Raw genomic sequence first — 17,287 nt, 5'->3', positions numbered from 1 at the left:
CTGGTGGAAGGAAGGGGAGGCTGCCCGCGAGGCTTTCCCACCCAAGGCCTCCGGGCCAAGCTCACCATCCTCACCTGTCCCTCCATTAGGACATCACGTGTCCCCAGTGTGTATGGAGCGAGTAAAGGAAGGCTGGGAAGGGAGGCCTATTTTCATTCTGACGTGACGTCCGCCCTGCTGACTGGTTTAGGTCAGATTATCTCCAAGGTTTAAGGAGGCAGTGGTGGGTCTGCACGGAGCTGGGGAGCATCTCAGACATGGGCTGATCTCTATTTTGCGGAAGCCAAACAGACTTTCTCAGTCACATTCTGGACTCAGAGACGCAGCCGCGCCTGACTTTAAAAGGCATTTAGAACCTGCACGAGGCTTCGAAACCAGTAGAGGTTCCTTTCCCCATAAAATCTACGTAAGAAGCCCCAACCTTGGGGCTCTGTGGCGTTTCCCAAGGTAAAAAGGATCGAGAAAGACTCCGAATGCAGACTTGCCTTTTTTCCAATGGTGAAATGTCTCCAGGACTGCGCTTGGTGCGTGGGAATGTCCTGGTACGAGGAGAACTTCCCGTCGGCCCATTTGTAGATGGCGGACGTGGTTTTCCGGTTGGCAGTGGCCACGAAGAGCCCGGCCCCGGGGATGACGAAGACCTCGATACCCAGTGTCTCCGAGTTCGTGAACAGGCTCTGATGATCCTCCACGTACTCCAGCCTTTCTTTGGCTTGTGATAGAGACCCAGAGACCCAGTTAATGCTTCCCAGGACAGAAGCCTGGGCGGACGTCCAGGGGTGCAACTCCAGGGACCGGGGCCATGACCCGGAGCACTGTGGCCTTGAGCGCCGTGCCGCCCTCACCAGGAGGCCCGGCAAAGGAGCCTCTCATCCCCGCACAGGTTTTAGGGTCTGCAGAGCCCCCAGGGATACTAGTCGGGTGGAACTGACACGTCAGGTCCCTACTAGATGTTTCCCACGGCTCGCGGCTTCCACGAAAGGCTGTGCCCTGATGGGAACTAGAGAGTAGAGGCCACGGCTCGGGGACTTTCCCCCGGAGCCAGTTCCCATTTCCCGAGGACCCCCTTGGGGAGCATCACGGAACCTTTCCTCACCTCCCCGCCAACAGAACCACTCCCGGGCTCCCGGCACCATCGCGTCCAATGTTGACCCGAGTGGGCGGCGAGGGTAGGAGAGCAGGTGGGGCTCCTGGAGCGGGGCTGGCCCCCTCGGGGAGGTTCGAGAGCTGAGAGCCGGCCAGCCTACCCGTAGGGCCCAGGAGGGCACACATTTCCAGGTGAGGCACGCGGGCTCACTGCTCCGTGGGGGAGTCGTCCCTGTCCCTAAGTATCGCTGGCTCTGAGAAGACCCCGAGGTCCCCAGAGCCCCACCCACCTCACCTGCTAACACGGAGACCCACTCGCTGCCCACGCACAGGTATAGCCCCTTGCGGCCGGCGTCAAACCAGAACTGGGCGTCCTCCGCTTTGGTACACGGCGGCCGGGATCCCAGCGTCACCTTCATGTCGGTTTCTGTGGGGAGGCAGGAAGATGGGTGTCCAGTGGGCACGTGCTACCCGGAGGAGGGCAGAGGCGGGAGTGTCAGGTGACCCCTGCTTTCGCCTTCAGCTCCACCCCCTGAGCAGCCAGGAACCACTCAGGGTCTCGGGGAGGGAGGGAGACCCGAGAGCCCGTGGCCTGCCTGGGGCATCCGCACGCAGGACGGCCTCCCGCCCACCTAGTTCTTCCCCGTGGCCTCAGCTCTGCTGAGAGCCCTGAGCCATCACGCCGCACGGCTCCCCGTGGCCTCAGCTCTGCTGAGAGCCCTGGGCCATCACGCCGCACGGCTCTCCGCTTCCACCTGAGACTCGCTGGTACGCGTCCACCCAGCTTCCATTCTGCGTAGTTCTGAGGCCCCTGACCCCTGACCCCGGGGCTCACGGCTTCATCCCAGGTCCAGCCCTCACCCCGATGGTGCCACTTGGCCCCTTTACAGCAACGTCCGCGCTGTGGCCCCGGCGGCCAGTCTGTGGCACTGAGCGCATCCTCGACCTCTTGAACTGCCCGGCAGAGGCCTGGGGCCAGACTCCTGCCCGAGGCCCGGCAAACAGCCCAGAGGCCGTGTGCCTCTGGGAATCTGGGGACACGGGTCCAGGATCGGGCCTAAGGGCCAGCTTGCTCAGGGGGCTCCCCTGACTCGTGAGGCTCGAGAGGGTCGGGCTGTCTCCCCGCCTCCCTAGTAGGGAGGAGGGGTTTCGGACCCTCCATGGCAGGGGATGTGGCTTAAATAAACCGTCAACACCAACTTTACACCGGGGAGGCGCAGACACAAACTAGAGACGGCAAGGCTGGGGACACTCTAGGCTGGGGGATCCCAGAAAACGGCCATGAACCTCGCGAAGGCCGGGGCCCCCGCGGGGGTGGGGTGCTGACGCTTGATGTCTGTTGGAGAGGAAGGGGGGAAAGGGCCCCAACGCTGCTCTGGGGGCAAAGCAGGGACGCAAGACTGTAGGCTCAGCCCCAGGTCCCAGGCGGGACGAGCAGTTAATCGAGGGCACGGTCCAGGCGGGGGTTAAACAGCCATGGGGGGCGCCCTTGGGAGGGAGGCGGGTCTGGCGGCACCATCTGCCTTCCCTGCGGGGCCGTCTGCGTCAGGCCCGGCGTTCCCTTCATGCATGTGCCAAGCGCCCTCCTGTCTTGTGCCCGGGGAGGTTGGCAGTGCCAAGGCTCCCAGGGTCTACCGTCGGCGTGGGGAGCGGGTGGCTGCGGCCTACTAACCATAGGGGTACTTCAGCACCTCACTATCGTCCGGCTTCCCCGCGAGTCCCCGCAGGATAGGGGGGATGGACAGCAGGGCGAGCTCAGGATTCCTGCAGGGACAGAGCCTCAGGGTGGCGTCTGAGCCGGGCAGCAGGACCAGCTGCCTCACCAGGCCCTGTGGAGAGAGGGACAGCGCGCTGAGACCTGCACTGCTGGAGCGGGCCCCGCCCACTGGGCTCAGCCCCCCCAGCCCCCGAGGGAGGGGTGGAAATGCGGGTGCGGGTCTAAGCTCTGAAGCCAGGAGAGAGGAGTCAGCCCGTTGGGTACAGGGGGCATTGGGAGCAGTGGTGGAGAGCTGTGCACCATTCGAAGGTGATCACACCACGGAAGGGACCTCTCCTGTGGACGCCCTACAGTGACGGGTACAATGCTCATCCACCTGTATGTCCATCCGCTCGTCTGTCTGTCCATCCATCCATCCATCCCTTTGTCCATCCATCCATCCATCCATCCACCCACCCAAATACCCATTCATTCATCCATCCATCTATACATCTGTTCATCTATCTGCCCACCCATCTGTCCATCCATCTGTCCATCCACCATTCATCTATCTGTCCATTAGTCCATCCATCCACCCATCCATTTGTCCATCTCTGTCCATCCATCCATCCCTTTGTCCATCCATCCATCCATCCATCCACCCACCCAAATACCCATTCATTCATCCATCCATCTATACATCTGTTCATCTATCTGCCCACCTATCTGTCCATCCATCTGTCCATCCACCATTCATCTATCTGTCCATTAGTCCATCCATCCACCCATCCATCCAAGCATGCCATCGGTAAATATTCAGAGCGTGGTTCTTTACACAGGACACGGCAAGAAACAAAAGCCCTAACCCTCATGGAGCAAGGTCCCCCCCCCTCCCCTGCACTCTAAGGGAAAGGCAGGCAATGAGCAAACACACAGCTGGTCTGAAGGTGGTCAGGGCTACAAAGACAATCTGGGGAAGGGGGTGAGAGAGCTGGGTGTGGGTGTCGTCTCCTCAGAGTGCAAGGGAAGGCCTCCATGGTATGAGGGCACAGGGCAGGGCCCCAAAGTCACAGGGAGTGTGCCATGGCAGGAGTGGGACAAATGTTCCAGGAGGAGGGCACAGCAGGTGCAAAGGCCCTGTGGTGGGAGTGTGCCCGGCATGCATGGGACTCCACGGAACCTTTATGCTCCCCATTCCCAACTGCACGTACAACAGTGTCAAACTGGGGTGCCAGACCAGTGGTGACAGCCCCCCAGGAGCACTGGTGTTGGGAGGTCCAGGCAGGCAGCTCCTCCGTAGTTACCGTGAACTGGCCTTTGGTCCTCCTCCGGCTGCCGACGAAGAACCGGGCTCCTTGCACCGATAGGGTGGCCGGGAAGGGCACATCAGCCATTCTGAAAACATTGGAGGATGGTTTTAGGGCCATGGGAGAGCAGGGTCGTGGCCTATTTACGTAGAAAAGGATGGGGGCAGCCCCGCCTGAGGCTGTATCAGTGTCCGGGGTCAGCCATGACGAGAACCACAGGCTGGGCGCCTCAAACCACAGAAGTGTGTTCTCTCGCAGTGCTGGAGGCCAGAGGTCTGAGATCTGGGTGTGCCCCCTCTGAAGACTCCAGGGGAAGGTCCTGCCGCCTCTTCCGGTTGCTGGGAGCTCCTGGAGTTTCCGGGATTGTGGCTTCTTCTCTTCTCCTCCACGCCTCCTTGTAAGGTCACTGTGTCAGGGCCAACCTACTGCTCAGCTTAGCTCGGTTATGCCTGCAGAGATGCTGTTTCCAAACGAGGTCCCATTCTCCGGTTCTAGCGGATGTGAATTTGGGGGGAAGCTCTTTGCCCCAGGACAAGGATCTCCTACAAAACCGTGTGCTGCGGAGGTGTTCAGTGGCCCCTCTCCATGTCACGGGCGTCTCCAGTGGCTCCTCCCGGCACGGGGTCCCCAGCCCGCCCCCATCCTCTGAGCCCAGGGCCGTGAGACAGATGATGTCGGGGCCAGACGGGGTTCACCTCGGTGAGCCGGGATGTGTGGGAAGATGTGGCTGGAGTTGGGTCTTGAGATGCAAGTGGAGGCCCAACTCGGGATGGGGAAGACGTGGGACCTCCTGGAGGGGACTGCGTGGCTGGAGCCTCTGGGGGAAGAGCCAGGTGTGTGCTTCCTCTCCACTGTCCAGCACCTCCCGGACCATGATGCCACGTCCTCTAGTCAAAGCACCTGCTCCGTCCAGGGTCTGCCGTCTGGCTGCCGCTGGCCGTGGCAAGGTCCCAGAACGCCTGCGCTCCGAGCACAGCTCCCAGGCTTCCTGGGTCCGGGTGTGAGCCCTCCGCGGCGCCGCAATGAGCTCCAGCACCCGCACCGCCAGCCTTGTCCTCCTGCACATGGCCCCCGTCACAGAACTGCCCCACCGCCGGCTCTCCCACCTGAGCCGCCGTCTCCCTATAAAGGCCCCAGGGTATTCGGGGCATGGTGGGCGGAGTTGTGATAGAGGCATGTTTAAACAGCGTGTGCGTGTTAAGGAGAATCTTTTATTCCAACAAGTTTCATAATGACAAAGCAGAGTGAGAGTCTACCTTTGAAAGGAATATTTGTCATAAGGATAGATTTAGTGTAAAGGGACCATTTGTGATTAAGAAAGAAAGGGTGGCGAGCCCCAGCCAGCGAGGAGGGACGCTGAGGGCCGGTGGGGGTCGTCCCCGCCCAGCTTACCCGGGAGCCAGGCCATGGGGACCAGGCCACGGCCAGGACAAGAGATGGGCTCGGGCTCTCGAGTGCCCGGGGTTGCGTCAAAGCTATAAGGTGATGTTCTGGTGAATATTTACTCCCTCGTCCCAGAAAAGGAAACTGAGTCAGAGAGGTTAAGTGATGGGTTGAAAGTCAGAAAGCAAGACCTGGGCCTCATCGGGCGGCAGCTCCTTTTGGGCTCCTGGTGCCCGAGTTCACCCTGACCTTCCTCTGGGCCTTGCCTCGATGCTACCGACTCCGCAGCCGCGTAGATGGGTCGAGTCCCATCCCCCAGCCCCAGCGGGCAGGCCGCGGCCCCTCCCCGCCCGGGCGCTCCCGCCCATCGCCGCCTCTCTGGGGGGCGGGGCCGTTCCGCGTCCACCAGCCAATGAGCCTGGCGCTCCTCCTCCAGCCTGACCCCCCGGCCTTCGGCGGAGCTCCGCGGGCCAGCGTGCGCCCTGCGAGCTCTGCTGGCAGCACCCGGCCCCTGCCACCCCTCCGGCGCCGCGGTACCTACATGTCCACGGGGAGGCCGCAGTCCCTGGTGAGGGAGAAGGAGCCTTCGGACACGGCCAAGACCAGCGTGTGCCACTGGCCGTCCGTCAGAGCCGGGCTGCGGAAGGACACGCGGACCTGCCAGGCGCGCGCGCCGTCCTCCCTGAGGAAGAGGAAGTGCAGCTGGGTGGGCGAGTAGCGCAGGCCGAGCAGCAGCGAGTCCCGCTCCTCCGCCACCACCGTGAACAGGTACTCGTTCTTCTGCAAGAGAGGGGCCAGCGGGGGCGGGGCATGGAGGGGGCAGGTGAGGGGGGCAGGTGAAGGGGGCAGGTGAAGGGTGGCAGGTGAGGGGGCAGGTGAAGGGGGGTGGGTGAGAGGGGCAGGTGAAGGGGGGCAGGTGAGGGGGCAGGTGAAGGGGGCAGGTGAGGGTGGCAGGTGAGGGGGCAGGTGAGGGGGCAGGTGAAGGGTGGCAGGTGAGAGTGGCAGGTGAAGGGTGGCAGGTGAAGGGTGGCAGGTGAGGGGGCAGGTGAAGGGGGGCAGGTGAGGGTGGCAGGTGAAGAGGGGCAGGTGAGGGGTGGCAGGTGAGGGGTGGCAGGTGAGGGGGGCAGGTGAGGGCGGCAGGTGAAGGGGGCAGGTGAAGGGGGCAGGTGAGGGCGGCAGGTGAAGGGGGGCAGGTGAAGGGGGGCAGGTGAGGGTGGCAGGTGAACGGGGGCAGGTGCAGGGGGGCAGGTGAGGGCGGGTCTCTGGGCCGCAGCGCCTGAGACAGTAACCAGGGTCTGTGATGAAACCAAATGCACCACTCACACCCATGAGGACAGCTACTGTCAGTAAAACAGAAAATTGCAAGTGTTGCTGAGGATGTGGAGAAATTGGAGCCCTTGTGCACTGCTGGGGGGGAAGGCAGCAATAAAATGGTGCAGCTGTTATAGGAAACAGTATGGAGGTTCCCCCAAAAATTAGTGTGGAATTACCATCTGACCTAGCAATTCCACTTCTGGGTGTATCCCAAAAGGACTGGCAGCAGCCTCCTGAAGAGGTACTTGTACACCCGTGTTCACGCAAGCATCACTCTCAATAGCTAAAATGTCAAGGCAGCCAGTGTCCATCGATGGAGAAATGGATAACTAAGGTGTGGTCCATTCATGCAATGGGATATTGTTCAGCCTTAAAAAGGAAGTTCTGACGTCAGCATGGATGAACCTTGAGGACCTGATGCTCAGTGACGTAAGCCAGTCACAAAAGGACAGGTAGTGTGCGGTCCACTGATGTGAGGTCCCTGGGGGGCCCGGATGCACAGGGGCCAAAGGTGGGCGGTGGGGCGGGGGCTGGGGGCAGTCGTGGGGAGCTGGTATTTAATGCGTGTAGAGTTCCAGTTTGGGGAAGATGAAAGGTTCTGGAGATGGACGGTGCTGATGGCTGCACAACAGCGTGACTGTCCTTCATGCCCCTGAGCTGGATGCTTCAAAGGGTTGAAATGGGAAATTTCACGTCACGTGTATTTTACCACAATTTAACGAACCTCGCGCCACCCGCCATTGTCGCGATCTCCAAACGCCAGCAACCCCAGCTCGGACCAGGGAGAGACCATATATACTTGACTGTACTTAAGTGCAATTTACAGTCTGTTGATTTCTAGCCTAACACAGTAAAAAGCGTAAACAAATGAAAGTGATTAAACCTGAATGCTAAGCAGATATGTTAAATATAGAATGTGGTTTTTTAGCAAGTCTTTGCCCATGTAAAACTATCAGTGAATTCCACGCAACTGTTACACTAAAGAAGTGGAAAAACTCCATGGTCCTCATGGTTAATTTAACACCTAATTTAGCAAAATCAATTTGCACAGCTTGGGTCACATGGCCTCTGGCCACTCTGGGCGCTGAGGGGACACGTGTGGCCCCTGCACTTATCTTCCATGTGAAGGGCGCCTTCCCGTGAGCCAAGTCTCAGGAAGTGCACGGAATGGGTGGAAATGACACGGCAGGACAAAATGCTCACAGTGTGGCTGGGCCCGTGAGGCGGGTGGCTGGGAAGGACGGTGACGTCACAGCCAGGGCCTCCGGGTGGACGGGCGTCTTTACTCCCCCATGTTCACGTCCCAGGACCCCGGAGCCTGAGCAGGCGCTGACCTTCTTGGAGAGGGCAGGGGCCCCACCCAGAGGGGTCAGGCCACTGACCTTTGGGGTTCTCAGTCCCTCACCTCTAGGAATACTCCTGGCTGGAGGAGACCAGTGTCTGGTCAGAACCCTGTGTTTCCCCCCAGTGAAGGTGAGAGACAGGAATTGGGTCATGTGATGAAGTAAGTTTATTTATCCGGGTGCCTGAGGAGGTGCTGACAGGATGGAAGTGGAAGCCAAGTGACGCAGGCAGAGGAACTGGGAGGGGGACAGGTGACCCAGAGGCAGGTGGAGGTGCAGCAAGGTTGGGGTTCCCGGGGCAGGATCAGAGGTCAGTCAGGCCAGGACAGTGGGGACGAAGGGGACCCTGTCCCGAGTGGGGGCAGCCGCCCAACCCAGGTCAGGACTGAGGGTGGCTGGGAGGACCGAGTCATGGGGGGACCTGAGCCCGGCTGGCCCTGGGGGGACGTGCCCGGTCAGCAGCAGGACGTGCCCGAGGCGGGGACGCAGCAGGTGGGGCAGCAGGCGGGGCGGCAGAGCAGGGCTGCGGAGGAGGAGGGTCTGCGGCAGGACGAGGGGCAGGGGGTGGGCTGGCAGCATGAGGGGGCTGAGCAGGGGGCGGCCTCACAGCACACGGGCTCGCAGCACACAGGTGTGTAACAGACGGGCTTGCAGCAGACAGGTGTGCAGCAGACAGGTTTGCAACAGACAGGTGTGCAACACAGGCTTGCAGCAGACGGGCACACAACAGGCCTGCTGGCAGGGGGAGCAGGTGTGGCAGGGGGGCTCCCACACTCGCCCTTCCTCCTTGGGGTTGAGAGCTGGCTGCAGGAGCCCCTCATTAGTGCTGGCGTAGTTTCTACAATAGTTTTCCCTCGTTAAACTTGTGAGTGTAAATATCCTGAGTTGCAGGATGTTTTCCCTTCGCTCCTTTGTTTGGCTCCAGAAAGTCATGGAAACTATTGAGGCAAGATTATGCTGAGTGTGGTTTAGAGGTGAACACCTCTCTAAATTGATGCATTCTGTTCCATCTCTCCTGTGTTTGGGGTACTTTTAATATCAGTTTAACTTTTAAGCGTTTTAAAATTTAAGTGTAGCCTGCGTGCCGCCACTACTGAGCCCGCGCGCCTAGAGCCCGTGCTCTGCAACAAGAGAAGCCACCGCAGCGAGAAGCCCGCGTGCAGCAACGAAGAGTAGCCCCCACTCGCCGCAACTAAAGAAGGCCCGCACGCAGCAACGAAGACCCAACGCAGCCAAAAAAAAAGAAGAATCTTAAGTGTAAACTGACATTGGCACATCTTATAAAATGCAAGTGGTTCAGAAGATTGGACCATAGAGTGGGTCTAGGGTCACGTTCCAGCAGGGCCTGGTGTGAGACCCAGGCTCTGCCAGCAGGAGGTGAGGGATGCCCAGAGCCCTCGCAGCCCAGCCTAGCGTGCCCGAGAGGAGCGTTAATGGGACACGGTCGGACGTGGACTCTGCAATGAAACTTTCTCAAGGAGCAGCGCTCACAGGTGTCTGAGTGAGTCTGGGGCCATGAAAGGGACGCAGGACTGCAGGGTAAATCGGGAGCCGTTTTCATCAACATTTCACCCAAACTCAAGTGCCTTTCGGCACAGGCTGTGCGCCCCACACTCCTTGGCTGGGCAAATTGCCCTTCTTGACCCGAGGTTGCCTCCCTCAGAGGTGATGCCCTGAAGGACGCAGGGACAGGGAGAGGGTCTACCCCTGGAGACCCCGCGTGCGAGCAGTGGAGACGTGCGGACCCCAGCTAACACCCGAAGTCAAGCCCAGGCAACAGTCAGTTTCCCTCGTGGATGAAGAAGGTGTGGTCCTGGGGAGCCCGGAACTGAAAGTCAGCATGGGCTGACTCTGGTGAGGAGGTCGACGCCTGGAGCAGGGATGGGCACGACGGCCCTGGCCACAGCTGTGGGGTTAGACAGCACTGTCTGAGCACCTGTTCTAGGCCAGGCGGGGATCCTCCAAATCACAGAGATAAAAGAGAAAACCCCAAATATGATGAGAGAAAATGTAATCAACGGACCGTGTGTTTCGCCAACGCCAAACATGACAGTCCATTTGCTAGGGAGGGAGGAGGCACAGCTAGGATACAACAGTAGAGACAAACCTGAGCGTGAGCCGCTCTGAGCTGAGCGCACGAAGGTGTGTGTGTGTGTGGACTGGAAGGGCTCCATGAATTTCAGGAGCCTCAGGGCTTCAGAGCCCACCCACCCTAGACACGTGCTGGCAGTTTTTAAATGAACAGAATTAATAGCAGCCCCTTCGCCGTGCAGGAAGAAACAGCACGTAGTCTGGAAATGAACCCCCCCAGGGCTGACTCCGGACCCCTCTCCCACCGAACAGTGAAAGACACAGAGCTTCTGGGGGAACATCCGGGATTAAGGCTGATTTGATCTTCTTTCAAATTATTACATCTTTCTCAAGTAAAGAGAACAGCGGTGTATTTTCATATAAGCAAGAGCTTAGAAAGTACTCCACTCACACTTCCCTCTTGAAAAAAAACACTTAAAGAAATAAGACAAATGACCAAGTGATGAAGCAGACAGGAGCACCTGGGGGGCTGGGCTGGCGTCGGTGCAAAGAAGGGGAAACAAGTCGAAATAGCCAGCGAGATGGGTTGTATGTGCAGAGTCTGATCCTTCCTAGGCAGTGACCCCGGTGAGGTTCTAACACTTTATTAATATCAGATGCTCTGTCTGTGTGAGAGCCACCTGGCTGCCGAGCCCTTGAAAAGTGGCCAGTACCACATGTTCACTTTTGGGGGGTTTTTTCTTTGTTTTTTTAAGAGAAGAAATTGTTTTGTTCACTGTTGTATCTCTGGTGCCTAGAACAATTCTTAGTATTGGTACAGAGAAGGGCCCATTTTTATGAAAGAATAACAGAGCATCTTACCACAAGTCATATTCCGAAGTAAACAAAAATGTCCACAGACAAAAGGATCTAAAGCTTTTTGAAAACCCGACATGTGGAAGCATAAGAAATGCAAAGTAGATTATTTTTCTATTCCCACTTTGCTCTGTACAGGTAGGAATGAATTATTATACAATTCTTCAAGGTCCTAAACAACTCAATCAAAATTTACTGCAAAACTCATTTAATCAAAACTTACCATTTAATCAAAATAAAACTCATTTAAGTCATTTTTTTTTCAAATTTACTTTTCAGAACAGTTGGTCACAATCCCTGAATACAAATGCCTTGATCATTTGGAATATGCTGCAAAGGCCAGTGGATGAGCCACAGAAGGAACAATGGGAAAATCAAGAGTCTGGACCATCTCCTACTTGGACCAGCAGTGATGAATCAACAGATGATGACTGTATGCAAATGGAGACAGGATTACTCTCAATTTGATCTTCAACTTGCTGGACATGCACAACTGATTCTCTTCTTTCAATATAACTGATACGATAAGAATATGGCTACATTAACTTACTAAAAGCAACAAGGTACAAAGATAAAGGTATTAATCTCTGGAAGTATTTTGAAAACACTGATAAACACTAAATATTTAATACTAAAACACTGCAAGATCCCCTCAGCAATCTCTACCCATTTTCCCAACTTTTTAAAATTTTTGTATTATTTATTAATTGTCACCTCCCCCACCTAGGATGTAAACTCCGTTAGAGAAGAATTTTTCCTGTTGTGTTCAGCCTTCTATCCCCGGTGCCTGAAACAGTGCTTGGTACATAGAAGGTGCTCAATAAATTTGTTAAATCAGGACTTCCCTGGTGGCACAGTGGTTAAGAATCCACCTACCAATGCAGGGGACACGGGTTCGAGCCCTGGTCCAGGGAGATCCCACATGCCATGGATCAACTAATCCGTGCACCACAACTACTGAGCCTGCGCTCTAGAGCCCACGAGCCACAACTACTGAAGCCCACGCGCCTAGAGCCCGTGCTCCGCAACAAGAGAAGCCACCGCAATGAGAAGCCTGTGCACCGCAAAGAAGAGTAGCCCCCGCTCGCTGCAACTAGAGAAAGCCTGCGCGCAGCAACGAAGACCCAAAGCAGCCAAAAGTAAATAAATAAATTTATTTTTTTTTAATATGTTAAATCATTAAACAGGAATATTAACTGGGCTTTTAAATTTTAACTAAGATTGAACAAAATGCCTGGACCTCTCTTTTCCTTCCAAAAATCACTTTAGAAAAATATTGAACAAATAGTGAATCTATAAGCGTTTTAAAAGCAGCTCTTAGTAACACGTATTGAAATGGTAACTTTTTGGATATATTGGGTTAAATAAAATATGTTAAATTAATCTCACCTGTTTCTTTTTTCACTTTTAAATGGATTTATTATAATAGTTAACAGTTACATTTGAGGTCCCCGGCCAAGGCCCTTCTCGCTGGGGAACACCCATGTCCTCCAGGTGATTGCCTGCCCAGCACCGTCCCTGCAGGGCCAGGGTGACTCCCTCCTCCCTGTATTTCCCAAGAGGGCAACCTGCCTTAATATTTGAATTCCTGAGGGGATCGCCCAGTGAGCACCTGCCACTTCCAAATATCCCTCCTCCCCCTTGGCTGTTGGTCCCTGTGATGGTGAGTTTCATGTGTCAACTTGACCAGGTCGTGGTGCCCAGTTGTTTGGGTAAACATGTCTGGATGTCATGACAAGCTCATTTCTTAGGTGAGAGCAATAGTGAAATCAGTGGACTCTGAGGAAAGCAGATTGCCCTCCAAAACATGGGTGGGCCTCACCCAATCAGTTGAAGGCCTTGAGAAAAGACTGAGGTCCCCAGAGGAGGAAGAGACTCCGCCAGCAGACCATCTCTACACTCGAGCTGCAACACCAGCTCTTCCCTGGGAAGCCCGCCCTGCAGATTCTGGACTTGCCAGTCTCCACAATCACGTGAGAAGGCTCCTCAAAATAAACCTCTCTGCATGTGTACACACACGTCTCATTGGTTGTTTCTCTGGAGAACCCTGACTAACACAGGCTCCACCGTCACCGCACATGGCTCTCTCCCTCCTGGCCTCTTCACACAGACAGAAGCACTCACCCTCGTGCCCAGGGCACTGGAGAGCAGCTGGCCCCAGCCTGTCTGAAGCTGTTTCTGGAGTGGGCTTTATGCCTTCAAGGCAGATGCTTTATTAAACGGAGTGTCCCTTGTCTCTAGTAAAGCTCCAAGTCCCCAGTGTGTGAGACCCAGGGCCTGGTTACCTGCCCGCTGCCGTCCTTCACTGGTGGAGGCTGCAGGGGTCTCCAGATGAGCAGGAATCTCTGGGCTGGAGGCTGCAGGGGACCTGCTAGCACAGGACGCCCAGGCAGAGTGTGGGAGGGCCTGTCTGGCCCTGCCCAATGGTCCTACTGCCCTGGACGCAGCTCAAGGCCACACTCCACATCAAAGCTCTTCCCTAGGGTTTGCACAGATATGCACTCGGTCTCGGAGAGGGCCTGACAATGACTTTATTTGTTAACAGACCGGCCCCTCACATAGGGCAGAACAAAGTCCACGATCTGACAAGGATGGAGAGGAGGACGCTGCTGAGACTTAGGGTCTAGAGGAAGCCAGGAGCCAGTCCAGGGAGCCAGCTGGGCAGTGAGGACTCAGCCCAGGCTGTGGAAGTGGGTGGTTCTGGGGCAGAAGGAGATCCCAGACTGGGCTCAACGCTGCAGAGATTTCAGATGGAATTCAGGGTTGGCCCTAGGAGTAGCTGGCAATGTGCCCAGTCAGCAGCAGACTGAGGCAGGGATGCAGCAGGCAGGGCGGGAGCACGCGGGACGGCAGAGCAGGTACACGGAGGAGGAGGGTCTGCGGCAGGACGAGGGGCAGGGGGTGGGCTGGCAGCACGAGGGGGCTGAGCAGGGGGCGGCCTCACAGCACACGGGCTCGCAGCACACAGGTGTGCAGCAGACAGGCTTGCAGCAAACAGGTGTGCAGCACGCAGGCTTGCAGCAGACGGGCACACGGCAGGCCTGCTGGCAGGGGGAGCAGGTGTGGCAGGAGGGCTCGCAGCTAGACTGCCGGCGGCACGAGGCCGTGCAGGGGCCGGTGCAGGCTGGTTGGCAGCAGGGGCTGGACACGCAGCTCACTGGGGTGCAGATGAGGGTCAGGCAGGGGGCCGGGGCGCAGCCGCTGGGGGTGCGGCAGGGGGGCTCGCAGCAGCTCTCTGGGCAGTCATCCACCTGCCAGCAGGAGCCGGTGCAGGAGTCACAGGGACCAGGCAGGCAGAGCCGCTGCCGTAGCTCAGGGCGCTGGAGCAGACGGACAGGGTGGACGCGGCCATGGTGGGGGCGGTGGCTGGAGGAGGGTGAGAGAGAGAGAGTGTGTGTGTGTGTGTGAGTGAGGTGCTCAGGGCTGTCCAGCTTTATAGCCGTCCTCTGTGTTGTGTGTTGGCATGGCAGCAACTTGGTGAAGCCTTTCCTTCCTTGTTAGTGTCCTGCTCTGTTTTGCAGCTGTCTGTTCTTTCCTTCCTTGTCTGTGTCCTGCCCTGTTCTGGCAGCTGTCTGTAAATGCCTTTCCTTCCTTGTTAGTGTCCTGCCCTGTTCTGGCAGCTGTCTGTAAATGCCTTTCCTTCCTTGTTTGTGTCCTGCTCTGTTCTGGCAGCTGGCAGCTGTCTGTAAATGCCTTTGGCTGGTGAGGCTCCTGGGTGGAGGTGGGGCTCTCCGGACCTGCGTCTGTCTCCAGAGGATAGACAGTAGGAATCTTTTTGATGTTTTTGCAGGGACAGTAGCAGTCAGGTGACTCTCGTTAGTGACAGCCCTCTGCTGCACTGGGGGCAGGGGCTGTTCTTGTAAACAAAACTCCTGCTCCAAAGGAAGGGACAAGCAGGAACAATCCCAGAATCTGGGCTTTGAGGCGAGGGAGGTGTTTTCAGGTGTGGACAGGTCTGGCCATGCCCCACTGGCCTGGCCACAGGGTGGGATGCACTTGGTGAGCAGATGCTGCTGATTGTGGAGGGAGGTGAGGGGGCCTGTGTCCACTAGGAGTGAGCCCTGGGGCAGGTGTGAGGACAGGTGTCCTCCTGGGGCAGAGACTGGCTCACAGAGAGGGGCAGGGATGCAGACGCAGGCTAGCGCAAAGAGAATGACCGTGGGGGCAAATGCCTTTCGCTTCATTGCGGCTTGAACGTCTATAGAACCTCCCCTGATAGAGTCTTAATGCTCACACCTTCCTCCTATTCTACAATATCAGGGGCTCCAGACAACATCAGGGGTTCCTACAGCCCCTGGGTGCAAATTAGGACAAGATCTCCTCCCTCAAGCACTCCCCCTCACAGGCAGAAGGATGTGGTGGCTGTGACCTGACCCTCTGTTGTCAGTTCCTGGAGTCTCTGTCATAATATACGTTCAGTAGCAGAGCCTTGTTGTCCATGGGGCCTTGTCCACAGACACCTGCACCGTGTGTAGCAGCCCATGCCCCAGTGCTCAGTCTGCACCTGGGACCTAGTGACCTCTGGCCATGGTCCCTCGTGTCCTCACTCTTCAGCCACTGTACTGTCCCAGGTCTCTGAGGGGCAAGGGCAGGGCCCTTGGTGATGTGCTCAGCTGTAGGCCTCTGCAAGAGTAGCCAGGGCTCCATCGGGGACTTGTTGGGGGTCAGTGGGCTTCAGGGTGAGGCTGATGGATGGGGCTGGGGACTCTGCTGGAGGACCACATGGCAGTCAGACTGCAATGGAAAGATATTACCTCAAAGAAATAACAGCTTAAAACTGTCAAAGTGAAAAACTCTAATCTACACATCCAGGAAGCTTGATGAACTTCAATCTTTTCAACACAAAAGATTCACAAACAGTCATGTCATACTAAATATGCTAAACGTCAAAGACAAGGAGGAAATATCAAAAGCAGCAGGAGAAAAATGCTGAGTCACTCACAAGGGAAGCCCAGTAAGATTAACAGCTGACTTTCCATCAGAAACGGTGGAGACCAGAGGCAGTGGGACCATGTACTCAAAATGCTCAAAGTAAAAATTGTCAATCAAGAATCCTATATGCAAAAAAGCTATTTTTCAAAATGGAGGAAAAATATATTCTCAGATAAATAAAAACTGAGAGAATCTGATATTAGGAGACTCATCGTATTAGACATACTAAATGGAGTTCTTTAGGCTAAAAGCAGGTAACCCCAGACAGAAATTCCAACCCACAGGGAAAAAAAGGATGCCAGTAAAGTTAATTATGTAATTAGAAAAGACAATACAAATGCATATTTTTTTCTTGTTTCTTCTCTTACTTGATTTAACACAATTTATAAAACAATATATTATAAAGCATATTGTATAAAACAATATGTATACAATGTATTTTGGGACCTATAGTCTAGAAATTCAATATATTTGACAACATCAGCACAAAGGAGGTACATGGGAGCAAAACTGTACTGGGCAAAGGAAATTACAGCAGATGAGAACTCAGATCCACAGGAAAAAGTGAAGAGAACCAGAAATGATAAAAAGGCTAGGATAACAAAGGTTTTGCATTCCTTTCTTCTCTAAGCTTCTTAAAAATCATAAAAGTATACTAAGTAATAATAATAACAATATATTCTTGGAATTTTAACATTTTAAGATGAAATATTGTAACAGGAAGGACAAAAAAGACAGGAAGGGATAGAGTTACATATAAAAATGAGCAGTGTTTTTATATATACCTGGAATTGAATTGGTATAAATTGGAAGTTGATTCTGATAAGTTAACATAAGTACATGATAGACCCTAGAGCAAAGGGAAACTTAAAAATATATGATGAAAAAATCATTAAAGAAATAATATTGCTACATTGGAAAGTATTTACTAAAAGCAAAAGAAAGCAGTAGAAAAGGAATAAAGGAACACAATTACAAGAAAGACATGAGAAATAGGAAACGGAAAAGTGAAATAGCAGACATCAATCCGACCACAGTTGATGCTCATTATTGTTATAGAAAGTCACTGTGAACACTGGATTAGCAAGTACTCAGCCATTGCTTCTAGGGGAAATAAAGATTTAGGTTCCTGTGAGCCTCTAGCCTCATTTTCATCAGCTAATCAATACATAACCTTGTGTTATGTGAGTTTTCCTTTACTCTCATGAAGAAGCTTCTGACACCAGGTGTGTGGGTCTTCACCCACCCCAACAAGTTCTCTGACACCATAGGAGTGTCCTACAAGTCAGTTCAGTTCTGACCCTAACCAGAGTCAACACAGACCCCACAGGTTAGGTTTC

General features: G+C 55.1%; 2 protein-coding genes across 2 annotated transcripts in view; both read right to left on the bottom strand.

Annotated features, from left to right (window-relative positions):
• The window catches only part of TSPEAR (thrombospondin type laminin G domain and EAR repeats), a 59,509-nt gene that overhangs the window by 18,342 nt on the left and 23,880 nt on the right, over window positions 1-17,287 (bottom strand). The window contains exons 3-7 of the mRNA XM_060010230.1: window positions 6,014-6,252; window positions 4,087-4,177; window positions 2,759-2,915; window positions 1,382-1,513; window positions 486-712 (exon numbers count right to left, since the gene is read on the bottom strand). Coding sequence (XP_059866213.1) covers window positions 486-712; window positions 1,382-1,513; window positions 2,759-2,915; window positions 4,087-4,177; window positions 6,014-6,252 — 846 coding nt within the window. The remainder of the gene's footprint in view (window positions 1-485; window positions 713-1,381; window positions 1,514-2,758; window positions 2,916-4,086; window positions 4,178-6,013; window positions 6,253-17,287) is intronic.
• Window positions 13,811-14,367, bottom strand: LOC132424512 (keratin-associated protein 10-3-like). Its single transcript, XM_069540619.1, is given in 2 exon segments — window positions 13,811-14,319; window positions 14,322-14,367. Coding segments are annotated over 2 exon segments (555 nt in total).

This window comes from Delphinus delphis, chromosome 4, assembly GCF_949987515.2.
Source record: "Delphinus delphis chromosome 4, mDelDel1.2, whole genome shotgun sequence".
Taxonomy (NCBI): Eukaryota; Metazoa; Chordata; class Mammalia; order Artiodactyla; family Delphinidae; genus Delphinus; species Delphinus delphis.
The sequence above is the reverse complement of the archived record's forward strand: the minus strand, read 5'-3'. Positions and strand labels throughout refer to the sequence as shown.